Source organism: Eleutherodactylus coqui, chromosome 6 (assembly GCF_035609145.1).
Source record: "Eleutherodactylus coqui strain aEleCoq1 chromosome 6, aEleCoq1.hap1, whole genome shotgun sequence".
NCBI lineage: Eukaryota > Metazoa > Chordata > Amphibia > Anura > Eleutherodactylidae > Eleutherodactylus > Eleutherodactylus coqui.
In genome coordinates this window covers 232,706,577-232,720,406 of record NC_089842.1, presented here as the reverse complement: position 1 = coordinate 232,720,406, position 13,830 = coordinate 232,706,577, and the positions used below count along the sequence as shown (strand labels likewise).

The following is a 13,830-nucleotide window of genomic DNA, read 5'->3' as shown; positions in this document are numbered from 1 at the left end:
CCCCACTCCCCGCTGCAACTCCCCACTCACCCAAGGCGCCCCCCGAATCTTTTCGCCCGAGTACGGAAGTACTCGAAAATCGCGGTACTCGGGCGAAAAAGGGGCGTGGCCGAGTACGTTCACTCATCTCTAGTAATAATCTATTCATTATGTACTTACACTGATGGTAACCCTAACATGTAGTACCAAGAGATAAGCAGAATTTTTAAAAGCGCACCCGGTTCACCAAATTTAACAACTAGGGGGCAGAGGTCCTCCAGTGTAGTTCAGTGGTTAATATTGTTGCCTTGCAGAACTGCAGTCGTGGCTTCAAATCTGATCAAGGACAACATCTGAATGGAGTTTGCATGTTCTCCATGTGTTTCTTCTTCTGGAAAATGCACAGGGGCTAAGTGGTTAGCACTGCTGCATTGCAGTGCTGGGTTCCTAGGTTCGAATCTGACCAAAGACAACAGCTGCATTTGTATTTTCTCAGTATTTTTGTGGGTTTCTTGAACCTATGTCATTAGCACTGCAAGGCAACAGAGATGACCACTGAGCCATATTGGACCTCCTCTCCTTCTTTTAGAAGGTTCAGCCATGATGAACAACCCAAGATTCAAGTTCACATTGAACCAAACTTTTAGCAAAGTTAATCCAGAAACAGGGATTGACCAATGAAGAAATGTACCAGGCAGGGGCATAGCTAAAGGCTCATGGGCCCCAGTGCAAAAGTTTATCTTGGGGCTCCGCAACTTTTTTTAACCCCTTAACACAGAGGCGTAACTTGAAGCTCCTGGGCCCCAGTGCAAAACCTGTAGCAGGGCCCCCAAATAAAATGCTTTATTCATAGTACTGGGCTCCCTATATGGAGAAGAGAGGCCTTATGGGCTCCCTAAGGCTTCTGGGCCCGGGTGCAACCGAATCCCCTGCATCCCCTATAGTTACACTAGTGGTACCAGGACTATATTACACCTGATAACTGTTTCTATTCTCTTTTACAGTGTTGGTTCTCATACAAGAAGGTAAGTTACCGGCTTAAGTTCTTTCATCCTTTATTTTATAAAGAAGTACTTTATTCATCGATTAGCTATAGTTTTAAAACCAAATGTCTAAAATTGTGTAGCTCATCCTTCGGCTGCCAAAACAACCGCGAGGAATCCAGGCTTGGACTCTACAAGTCCTCTGATGTGTAGTGTGGTATCTGGCACAAAACATTAGTATCAGATCTTTCAAGTTCTGTAAGTTGTGAACTGATGGATCAGACTTGTTTTCCAGCGCATCCCACAGATGCTCAACCATATTGAGTTCTGAGAATTTGGAGACCAAGTCAATACTTTGAACTTCGTCATGTCCCTCATACATTCTTGAAGAATTCTGCAGTGTGGTGCATTATCCTATTAAAAGAGGCCATTTTGAAATACTGCTAAAGGGGAACGAACTCAGGGCTCCCACCCACTGGCGTTTTTTTCTCCACTGCGATGCGATTCTAAAGTTAAAGTCTTGCATCGCAGTGCGAGAAAAACGCAGGCAGATATCCCAAAATCGCTGGGATATCGCTGCGACATCGCCAGTCTTTTCAATGGGGCCAGCGGCAGCAGCGCTAGCCCCATTGAAAAGATATGGAGAATGCCGCGGACTTCTGCCACAGCTGTCACAGCTGTGGCAGGAGTTTCCTTCATCCTTGCGGAGACTGCGGGGATGAAGGAATCCTCTGTCACAGCCGTGACAGAAATCCCCGCCTACTGAAAGGGCTGTGCAGATTGGCTGAGAGCTGTACGCCCTGGAGGTGCTGGCCTGCCCTGCCGCTAGAGTCATGTCAGAGAGGGTGTTTAGTGTAGCTGGGGGAATCATCACGGATAAGTGTACCCGCCTGTCAACTGCCAGTGCCGACATGCTTACAATCATAAAGATGAACAAAGGCTGGATTTCCCCAGACTTCTCTTCTCCACCGGCGGAAAGCAGCGGAACCTAATGATTCTTTTCGCTGCAACAGGAGAAAAATGCAACCTCTATCACCACAAAAAAGGGAGAGTTAGCTTTGTCAATCACTCTCGGATATTATTACTCCTCCTCCTCCTAACTCCTCCACCTAAAACAGCATGTCATCACACTGAACTGCCAATTTTTCTGCGGTAGTTAACCATGTGCTGCCTGCTCCCTGAAGGAGAACCGCTCTGTCTGTTGGGAGTCCCCCAAACTAGTGGAGTTACTGAGGTGAGATTTACATGAAGTTCATGCAATAACCCTCCATCTATAACCTCACTAACCAGCAGTGAATGCCAGCAGTTAACTCCTTCATGACTGGCCTGGTTTAGGCATTAACGAGCAACCAGTTTTTCAGTCTTTATTTTTGTGCATTCCTGGGGTCAGAACTTTTTTTCTCGTTGACATGTTTGTTTTGAGGACTTGTTTTTGTGTGAAAAGTTGCTTATTTAACCCCTTCCCGTCCCATCATGTAAGAGTACGTCATGGGAGCGGGGTACTTCCTGCAAAATGACGCACCCTTACGTCTTAGGGATAGCGTGAGATCATAGTAGATATCGCGCTATCCCGCAGCAGGAGCCGACTGTCACTAGTAGCCGGCCTCCCGTTGCAACAGCGGGGGGCATCAGAGATGCGCCCCCTGCTGTTAACCCCTTCCCTGCCATGATCTATGTAGAACGCAGCAGGGAAAGGGTTCACAGAGGGAGCGTGCTCCCTCTGTAACTTCAGCCGGCTCTCGCAATGTTAGAGAGCCCAGCTGATTGCTATGGCAACAGGGCGCTAGATACCGGCGTCCTGTATTGCCATTGCCTAAGATCGCTATAGTAAGCGATAAGAAATGGCAGGAGAGAAGTCCTGCCATGGCTTATCAAAGCGACCATTAGTGCTGCAGTAAAGGTCCCTCAGAGGGACACAAATGGTGTAAAAAAAAATGTACAAAAAATCCTTTTTTTATGTTTTTCTCATATTAGCATAAGAAAAAATCCCACATATTTGGTATCGGCGTGTCTGTACAATAAATCAAACACGCTTTGTATTCTGCATGGCAAAAAGCGTAAAAAAGAAACGCTAAAAAACTGAGGCAAAATGCTAATTTTTAGCATTTTGCCTCCCAAAAAAACGCAATAAAAGTGATTAAAAAACCGTGTGTACCCCAAAATGGTGCAAATAAAAACTACAGCTCGTCTCCTACTATAAGCCCTCAGAGAGCTCCGTCCATGGAAAAATAAAAAAGTTATAGGACTTTGAATGCAGTGAGTTTAGAAAAAAATAATAATTTCCAAAAAAAGGCTTTTTATTGTGGAAAAACCTAAAAAAAATATAAGAATTTTGGTATCGTTGTAACCGTACTGACCCACAGAAAAAAATGTAGTGTGTCATTTATGCTACATAATTAATGCTTTAAAAAAATCCCCATAAAATCTATGGCAGAATTGATGCGTTTTCTCTCCCTACGATCATAAAAAAAATAATGAACGTTTTACAATATAGTCTATGTACCCAAAAATGGTACCAATAAAAACTACAGCTCGCCACGCAAAAAACAAGCCCTTATACAGCCGCGTCAACGGAAAAATAAAGTTATAGATTTTGAAAAATGGAGATGAAAATCTACCAAGAATCGTTGCCCAAAAGGACTATGCAAAAAATAGGTCATGTCCTTAAGGGGTTAGGTTTATTCAGTATTTCTTTTTTTTTACGTTTTCACTTTTTTTTTAATACACTAAACACCCTTTTTTTTTGTATCTGTATTTTTATAGATTTGCTTTTCAGTTGCTGCATTCCAGGAGACATTATGGTTTTCATTTTTCCATCAATGGATCCTCTGAGTGCTTGCTCTTCTTTTTTTTTTTTTTTTTTTGCGGGATGAACTCTAGAACCCTGTTGTACCACCTCAAGCTTGGATACAAGATGTGATACGGAGGGCATGAAGGCTCTAGTACCCTGTTGTACCGCCTCCAGCTTGGCTGCTGGAGGGGACGGGAGAGGAGGGGAGGTGAGGCAAGGCTGACATACCCACGCAGAGAACACTGCAGTCGTGGCTCCTCTTGGGTTACTTCTCCTCCCGCAGTGTGTCGACACCCTGTTGTACCGCCTCCAGCTTGGATACAAGATGTGATACGGGCAGGCATAAAGGCTCTAGTACCCTGTTGTACCGCATGTAGCTTTGATACAAGATGTGATATGGCGGGCATGTAGGCTCTAGTACCCTGTTGTACCGCTTCTAGCTTAGATACAAGGTGTGATATGGGAGGGCATGGAGGCTCTAGTATTCTGTCGTACCGCCTCTAGCTTAGATGCAAGATGAGATACAGGCAGACATGGAGGCTCTAGTACTCTGTTGTACCGCCTCTAGCTTGGATACAAGATGTGATATGGGTGGGCATCGAGGCTCTAGTACCCTGTTGTACCGCCTCTAGCTTGGATACAAGATGTGATACAGGCGGACATGGAGGCTTTGGCACCCTGTTTTACCGTCTCTAGCTTGGATACAAGATGTGATACGGGGGCATGGAGTCTCTAGTACCCTGTTGTACCACCTCCAGCTTGGATACAAGATGTGATATGGACAGGCATGGAGGCTCTCGTACACTGCTGTACCGCCTCCAGTTTGGATACAAGATCTGATACAGACGAGCATGGAGGCTCTAATACCCTATTGTACCGCCTCTAGCTTGTATACAAGATGTGATATGGGGGGCAATAGAGTCATACAGGTTCTATATGGTATTATGTGTCCACATTTGCTGTAACTGAGCCTCTAGATCATGCAAACTCATAGGCTGTGGGAGTTGGCATCCCAAATGGTCATATATATGCTCTATTGGTGATGAATCTGGTGACCGCGCAGCCACAAAAGTGTGACAATGTTGTGGAGGCATTCCTGTGAACCCCTTGTGTGTGCAGCCAACACTGGCTGCAATGGGGACCGGCCCCCTGCTAGGTGGCACTTCACCGCTATGGCCCGTGGGCCACCTATCAGCCACAGTCTGACCTCCGTGGCCTGTGGGCCTACACTCTAGACGGAGAGGGCCGTTACCAGGAGAGCAGGCTGCAGACTCTTGGGTGCAGATTCCTCCCACTGAGAGACTGCAGTTGTGATTGGTCACAACTGCCAGACGCAGGATTGGTACGGCTAGTAGTGCACTGACAGTGTCGGGGAGCATAGGAGACCAGAGGAGGTGGTAAATATTATAATCTTTCCCTCTATCTATCTGTTTATCTCTGGCATACATCTCCCTGTATATAATCGCACTCTTTGCACACAATTAAAAAATGCATCAAAAACATGTGCGGTTTTTAATAGTATTAGCAGTTTCTTAAAAATGTTTGTGGTCTTTGAATACCGCATGCAGGTTTTTTTTATGTGTTTTTCTGAATTGTGATTCAAAAGTACAAAAAAAAAGTGACCATACCCTAAGGCCGCCTGCAGATGGCCCCGCACAGAATTAGAACATGCCGCTGTTTGTGTTCTGCGCGTGATTTCGCGCAGACAAACCCCGTCCGTCTGCCTAGGATTGCGTTTTCTAACGCAATCTTATGGCTGCTTCCACAGGTGGAAATTCTGCAGGAAATCTGGCCGCGGAATTTCCACTCGTGTGCAGGAGGCCTAAGGCCTCATGTCCACGGGAAAAATCAGATCCGCTGCGGATATGTAACGCGGATTTCTGCTGCGGATGAGCTTAAATTCCTTTTTTTTTTCATGCGGGAGATCAATTGAGCTATAAGCTCTATGATCTCCCGCACGTGTGATCCGCACTTAAATGGAGCATGTAGCATTTTTTTTTCACGCGCATGAGATTTTTAAATCACTTTAAAATACCATCCGCGGTTATTTATCTACCTGCCGGTGGTCAATGCATTCCTATGGGAAATTTTAGGTGCGGATCACGCATGCGGGTGATCCGCTGCAGATTTTAAATTTTATTTTCCCAGTGGACATGAGGCCTAAGGGCTCATGTCCACGGGCAAAATAAGAATTTAAATCCGCAGCGGATTTTAACTCTTCTCCTGCCCGCGGATCCGCACCCCATAGGGATGCATTGACCACCCGCGGGGTAGATAAATACCCGCGGATCGTCAATAAAAGTGATTTTTTTAAAAATGGAGCATGAAAAAATCTGGACCATGCTCCATTTTCATGCGGGTCTCCCGCGGGGACGGCTCCCGCGGGCTTCTATTGAAGCCTATGGAAGCCGTCCGGATCCGCGGGACACAAAAATCTGATTTTACTCACACGCTCCGGTTCTTCTCTTCGCCGCGGCACCATCTTCTCTCAGTCGCGGCCGGATCATTTTGCTTCGGCCCGGCGCATGCGCGGGGCACGTCACCGACGTCATCATGCACATCCACCGAGCCGAAGAAAGAAGATCCGGCCGCGACGAGAGAAGATGACGCAGCAGCGAAGAGAAGAAACGGAGCGGGTGGGAGGTGAGTTTATTCTTATTTATTCCTATTTTCAGCGCTCATGTCCGCGGGGCAGGAGGGACCTGCTGCAGATTCTACATGGAGAATCCGGAGCGGGCCTGATTTTCCCCGTGGACATGAGGCCTAAGGCTGCTCTAAGACGTGCGTTCAGAAAACACAGCTTAAAATCGTGGGTTTTTTACCTCAATTTTGAGCAGTATTTTTGAACGCATGGTAAAGCAGTTTTAATGCACCCCATTATTATGATGGGTGGGGGGAGGTGTGTTAGAAAACACAAATACAGGACAGATAGCGCTTGAAAATCACTGCTTCCGAGCTCACGTCTGAGTAATCGCATTCAAATCAATGGGAGCAGTGTACCGCGATAAAAAGCAGTTTGTGTGTATGTGAGAGTGGCCTAAGGGGCTACAAACAAATTTTCATGTAGTGCAGGAAATGCGTTAATGGGGCTAATTCATGTGTGGAAATTCATCTTGCAGCTGTATGCAGCACGATTTAGGAATGGGTACGTGGTGAGAAAGGGAAGGGAGGGGGGGGGGGCCCGAGCTGAACTTTTGCACCCGGGCTCTTGAGCCTTTAGGTACGCCCCTGCCTCAAGGTGCTGTTGCTGCTGGTGGTAGTAGTGGAGAACGTACTGTTTTTTCTCCTGCTCCCTCCATGTTTCCTCCTCCTACTTTCCCGCAAGTGAAAAATACTGTTGCAGCCGTTCTGAGGCCTGCACCGGGCTGGCAGGCCAGACCAGGTTTTGGGTGTGCCCTTGCTTCTCCTGGAGCTGAGGGGCCTGATAGTTGCAGGAGTAACGTCAGTGAGCACCTGGTGCTGAGTACCTTGGCTCCTATTTAAACAGTGCTAGCATTGATCCCTGTGCTGGTCAATGCTTCAGTTGCGGCTACATCCTGGCTGGAGCTCCTCTACTCCAGCTAAGTCCTTTTCTGCTTAATTTGGTTATTTGTTTTTCCTTTCTTTGGTGCTAGGGCTCCCTCACAGGGACTTGTCTGTGGCCTAGGCACGCGTGCGGGCTTGCACTTTTCAGAGCCATCTGTCCGCCGAGTAGGCAGGGCCCCCTCCCGGGTTAGGGGACTATAGGGAGAGAATTCCCCTTAGTTTTAGGTTTCCTTTTGCACAGTTGTGCCTTTTGTTTGTATTATGGAGGTTGCACAGCCTGAGGACGCAACAATACGTCAATATGGAAATATGGAGCTGCAGATCTGCCCTAAAGGTGTTGCTGCTGCTGGTGATGGAACGGCTGCTGCTCTCCTTTTCCTGCTTCCTCCATGTTTTCTCCTCCTTATTTAACCAAAACAACATTTTTCTAAAGCAGAGAGTTTTCTACAGCTTTTCCTTCGAGCAGGCCCATGCTGGAGTGTTCTTGCTATGTTCGGGCAGTCCGTGCGAAGAGCCCCCAAGTGATTAGCTGGCTGGAGCAATCCACACCATCAGCCAGCCAAACACCCACATTTACAGAGTACTAGTGCTCCAAGAAGTACATGGTACTACAGCCTCATGGAACGTCACCTGACAGTTCTGTTCATCTGGTAGAATTTGGCCTTGGAAATTTTTTGGCATTGCTCTTAAAAACAAGCACCTCACTTGTTGTCTCTCCTGGGGTCATTTTTGATCTAGGAGACCCTATGTGGGCGTTTGTTTGTTTTTACTCCCATTGACTTTCATGGGATTTGGAAACAGCCATCCCGATTCACAATGATGTTTATGAAATTGTCCCGATACCGACACAAACCGATTATTCCACTAATCACTCATCACTGTTTATAGGTTCAGTGATTCAGCTGTAGACCTGGTGGTTTATGGGGTTGGTGATTTAGCTATAGACCTGGTGGTTTATGGGGTTGGTGATTTAGCTATAGACCTGGTGGTTTATGGGGTTGGTGATTTAGCTATAGACCTGGTGGTTTATGGGGTTGGTGATTTAGCTGTAGACCTGGTGGTTTATGGGGTTGGTGATTTAGCTGTAGACCTGGTGGTTTCGGCAGATGATGGCTGTTTCTATGTGGACTGCACATTATGTACATGTTATGGTCCTAATCTGTACTATGAAGATATGAAGAATGTGCAGGTCATTGTGTCTACAAGTGCTCTATATAATACATGATGTCTTATAGGAGCCGCCATCAGACCTGCGGTGACCTTCTCTCCAGACTACAAGAAGATATTTACTGCAGAGTCTATAACGATGACCTGTGATGGGGGCTCTACTGTAGGAGGGGGGCCGATTTATATATGGTACAAAGACTATTCTCCTGTACACAATGGAAAGTCCTATACAATACAAAGAGCTGGAACATCAGACAGTGGAAGTTACCGATGTCAGACCAGTACTGGAGAAATAAGTGACCCTGCTGGACTGGACGTTAGTAATGGTGAGTAAATCTACCGGGGCGTACATATAGACACTAAAGATGAGCGAGTATACTCGCTAAAGGCAATTGCACGAGCGAGCATTGCCTTTAGCGAGTATCTCCCCCGCTCGAGACTGCAGGTTCGGGTGCAGGCAGCGGGCACGGAGCTGTGGGGGAGAGCGGGGCGGAACGGAGGGGAGATCTCTCTCTCCCTCTCTCCCCCCCGCTCCCTCCTGCTGACAGCCGCTACTCACCGCTCCCCCGTGCCGGCACCCGAACCTGCAATCTCGAGTTCGCTCGAGCAATTGCCTTTAGCGAGTATACTCGCTCATCTCTAATAGACACAAGGTAACACATTATATCACACAGACTGATAACACATCATATATGTCGCCTCATCTTATATCATGCTATACTACAGGTTGGGTCATCCTGCAGACCCCTCTATATGTCTATGAAGGAGATGACATAAATATAACATGTCACCAGCATCTTATATTCCCTGGAGGACAGACAAGATTCTACAAAGATAACAGAGTCATTAGAGGCTGGACAGATAATGCAGAATATTATATAGGACGTGTAGACGGGACGACTGCCGGGACTTACAGATGTCAAAAGGAAGTCGATCATGATTTACTGCAGTACCTACATGATGATGATGAAGCTACAGTATCTGTGGAAGGTAAGTCCAGGATCAGTTATATAACAATTATCCGGCAGCGTCTGTGTACTGATGGAGTCACATTGTCTCCTGACCGGCCATCTGTGATTATTACTTACTGAGGTTTTGTTCAGATGTGGAAAATTTGGGGTGAAATTCTACAAACTGGAAATCTGCAAGAAACTGCATCAAAATACAATGACGGATACAGCGGAGGGAACGGAGGATTATCACACTCATACTGGGCATTACATAACACTGCTCCGTTACTGACTTGTCTGCAAATAACATTTGTGTAACTTATTTGCAGAACGTTCCTTCTTCTGTGCCGACCACTGATTGTAGTGCTCACCATCTCGTGAAAAAGAGGTTCTTCAGCAGCTTATTGTACCTTAGACTTTTTTTTGCTCCAGTCACCTTAGATCATAATACACAACTCAGCTGCTGCAGAACTTCATGATGTATCCCTCAGCTTCTGCAAAACTTCATGATACAAATCTCAGCCCCTTTTTGTAATAAGAAGATTAAGAAGATCGCGCATTTCATATCAGGAATCTCTTCTCCCTCTCTTCAACAGGAGGTTCTGCAGCAGCTGAGTGTATTATAGTGAATGATGATATGATTATACATATTATGATTCACATTCAGCTTCTGGCCATGTCTCAGCAGTTCAGGGGATCCAGAAAGTCTTCAGACTCTCTCACTTTTTTTTTACATTTTGTTATGTTGTGGCCTTGGGTTCCCCATCATTCTGCACTCAGTAACCCATAATGGCAAAGGGACAACAAAATTGCAGAAATCTTGGTATTTTTTTTTTTATTGAAAAACTAACATTTTGCATTGACCTAAGTATTCACACCCTGTACTCAGGACTTAGTTGAAGCATATTTGGCAGTGATTACAGCCTCCTGTCTTCTTGGTATGATGCTACAAGAGTTGCACACCTGGATTTGGGGATTTTCTGCCATTCTTCTCTGCAAATCCTCTCAAGCTGTCAGGTTGGATGGGGGCCGTCTGTGGACAGCCATGATCAGGTCTCTCCAGAGATGTTCAATTAGGTTCAGGTCAGGGCTCTGACTGGGCTACTCAAGGACATTGACAGAGTTGTCCCTAAGCCCCTCCTGTGTTGGCTTAGCTGTGTGTTCAGGGTCATTGTCTTGTTGGAAGGTGACCCTTCTGCCCAGTCTGAGGTCCTTTGTGCTCTGGATCTGCATTTCATTATTTCTATATTTTGCCAAATTCGGCTTTCCATCAGCTCTGACCGGTCTCCCATCCCACAGCATGATGCTCCGCCACCAGGCTTCACTGTAGAGATGGCATTGGGCAAGTGATGAGTGGCAATGATGATATGATGCAGCTACTAAAGCCTTGTTATGAGGGATGGATGTGTACAATGACACAACATCGAATGCTAACCATGATAAATCCATAAAGACGAGAAACCCTCTATAACCTTAAACAGTTCTTTGGCCAAAGGAGAATATCCATCCATTCACCTACTTTCTCTAACAAAGAGTGGACATATTAAATTATCGGGGTGAAGAGTAGGGAAAAATATTCTTGTGAGTTTCGAGAAAAGCCTGGAAAATGGCAATTTTCGGATACTGAACTAAAAAATATTCATATTGTTTCACGTTAATGATTCCCAAAGAAAGACCTTCATTTAGTAAATGCTCAAAAACCTACATGGACTGTGGGTGTATGACCTCCAGGCATCACGTACACACAGATCTCCTGGTAGTTGTATCCTATCACTTAAGCAAGTCTAGCAAGTTTTTATGTTTGATAATGTTTTTTTATCTACAGCCACCCGCTTGTCAAGTTGCGGGCAAAATGTTCTCCCTCATTGGCCAACCTTTATATGGCCTGGTCGGAGAAGCGTCACCTACATGTGACCACCAAGCTCTAAAGGCATCTTATTGTGTGGTATGGTAGCTATATTGACAACCTTCTCCTTATATGGAGATGAGATGCAAAAGTGGCCCATAATATTTTGGCCTATCTCAACTCAAACAATGATCATTTCCATTTGATTAGCCCTTTTGAGGCTCCTTCCGTTTATTTTTTGGATTTTCAATTATTTAAGGATGTTATATCAGACAGGGTTTCCTCTTCTGTATACAGAAAATCTTCATCTGGCAACACCATATTATACGCTAAGAGTTGTCATCTGACTCATGTCATTAAAGGAAGGTATGTTCTTTTGTACCTCTTTATCAACAATTATGTAGAAAGCTCCATCATGGGTTTGCTCAACGGGGGTACTTTTGTGCACTCCTCATCTGTGCCCAATGCATTGTGGAATCTAAATGCAGATCCACTTATTTCTTTTACACTACTTTTTCTACTCAATGCAATCACATTATAGTAATTTTTAAAATCATCTTCCAGTACTGATTTGGGCTGAAATCCTTTATAGTATTCTCACAAATGGATTTCGGTGTGTAGCTATAAAATCTCTGTCCTTGTCCGATTTTGTATCACCAGGTCTTTTCAGAACTCCCTAGATACGTACCTCCTTGTTCCAACAATAGGGGCTGTTATAGATATGGCTTCAGCCATTGTGGTTCATTCACATTCATTAAGAAGTCCACTTCTTATTTATCTGATGTGGCTCAAAAATCTTATTTTATATCTTCATATATAAATTGTAACACATGTCATGTAGTCTACCTTATAGGCTGTTCTGTATGTCATGTGTAGGGGCCCAGAGGACCATACAGGGTAGTCACAAGCTTCACTAAGTCTTAGGGACCTTGCTGTGACCTCCTACAGGGACATAGAAGGCACCCCTAAGGTGACAAACACTGTTTACCCTGAATAACGGGTTAAAAATAGTTTACCTGGGGGTCGTTCACTTCTGATTGGCTGTCGGCATATAAAGTTCCTGATTGGTGGAGTGGCAGGAGTTGAACTAAGCCCTTAAATAAGGCAGGGTGTGGCAGAGGAAGTGAGCCAGTAGAAGTGAGGAGTAGCGTGTTGGAGGTTGGAGAGAGTGGACGGGCGCTAGGAGCCCACAAGCATCAGGGCAGCGCAGAATGAGAGGGGAGAACCGGGAGTCGGAAAGCAACTAAATCTGACTGCATTTAGGAAGGAACAGAGTCTTTTTCAACCCTGCTGGAAGAAACCAGAGACAGGGCTCACCCCATAGAGGCTGGACAGAAAGCAGTAAATCAAACCGTGAGTTTAAACAGTCCTTGCTTAGCCAGCTGTCAGAGTACTCTCCTTCAGGCCCACATCAGTACCTCCATTCCTCCACAAGTCACCATCCTCTACCCTCGTTTAACAAGTTTATCTTCTATAAGGGAAGAGAGAGAGAAAGTTTGGGAAGTCCTAGAATGTTTTGCTTATGATCGTACAAAGAACTGGGGAAGTTTACTACTGCCTGCCTAAATTGTGAATTAACCATTTGAATTGTTCCATTGCAAGTGTCAGTAAAATGTGTGCCTCCAGTTTTACAAAAGCTTTCTGGTCTGGACTCTTTATTGCATCATTACATCACACTCCGAGGCACTGGTGTCAAGTTGAACTTTACAGCTGCAATCACAGAGCAGCCATTGTATAATCCGCCTACTGCGAGGGCATTCCTTCCACGCAGAGTAGCCACCATTGTGACTAAGCCTAAATTAGCAGAACCCACCCAAGCTACATCTGCCCACTGCAGCTCACTACACATGTACCACCTGTAAGTTTAAAGCTTGGATGGCTGAACATGTATTGGGAGCGACAGCTTCTACTGCACGTGACCAGTCAGATTCATTCCATTTCTCACATTGGCATTCAGGGAACTTGGGTTAATTTCATGTTTTTAATTAATTTCCGAGCTTTGGGTGGATCTACCTTCAGGCTACTCAATATAACACACTGGGTGGTGAGCTAATGATAACCCTCTCTTGTTTTGAGCTGATGAACAGTGCCTGGTTTCCTGCAGACATAACACTTAGAATTGAGGCCAAAAAGTTCAATCTTGGTTTCATCAGAGCAGAGAATCTTGTTTCTCACAGTCTGAGGGTCCTTTAAGTGCTTTTTTGTAAACTCCAAGTGACTTCCATGTGTCTTACTGAGGAGAGGCTTCTCTCTGCCCACTCTGCCATAAAGCCTAGATTGGTGGAGTGCTGCAGTGATGGTTGACCTTCTGGAAGTTTCTCCCATCTGTATATAGTATTTTTGGAGCTCAGCCAGCGTGACCATTTGGTTCTTGGCCACTTGTCTTACCAAGGCTCTTTTCCCCAAATTACTTAGTTCGGTGGGTTAGTCGGCTCTGTGTAAGAATTATGGAGCTCACCATACTCTTGAAATCTCTCAAGGCAGCAGAAATGTTTTTGTAGCTTTCTCCAGATCTGTGCCTCCACACAATCCTGTCTTAGAGCTCTGAAGGCAGTTCTTTCCTCCTCATGGCGTGGTTTTGGCTCTGAT

The 13,830-nt window shown here is 45.5% G+C and overlaps 1 protein-coding gene across 1 annotated transcript in view; it reads left to right on the top strand.

The window, feature by feature from the left end:
- The window catches only part of LOC136571895 (Fc receptor-like B), a 121,350-nt gene that overhangs the window by 95,278 nt on the left and 12,242 nt on the right, over window positions 1-13,830 (top strand). The window contains exons 2-3 of the mRNA XM_066572512.1: window positions 8,514-8,771; window positions 9,172-9,435. Of these exons, the coding sequence (XP_066428609.1) occupies window positions 8,514-8,771; window positions 9,172-9,435 (522 nt within the window). The remainder of the gene's footprint in view (window positions 1-8,513; window positions 8,772-9,171; window positions 9,436-13,830) is intronic.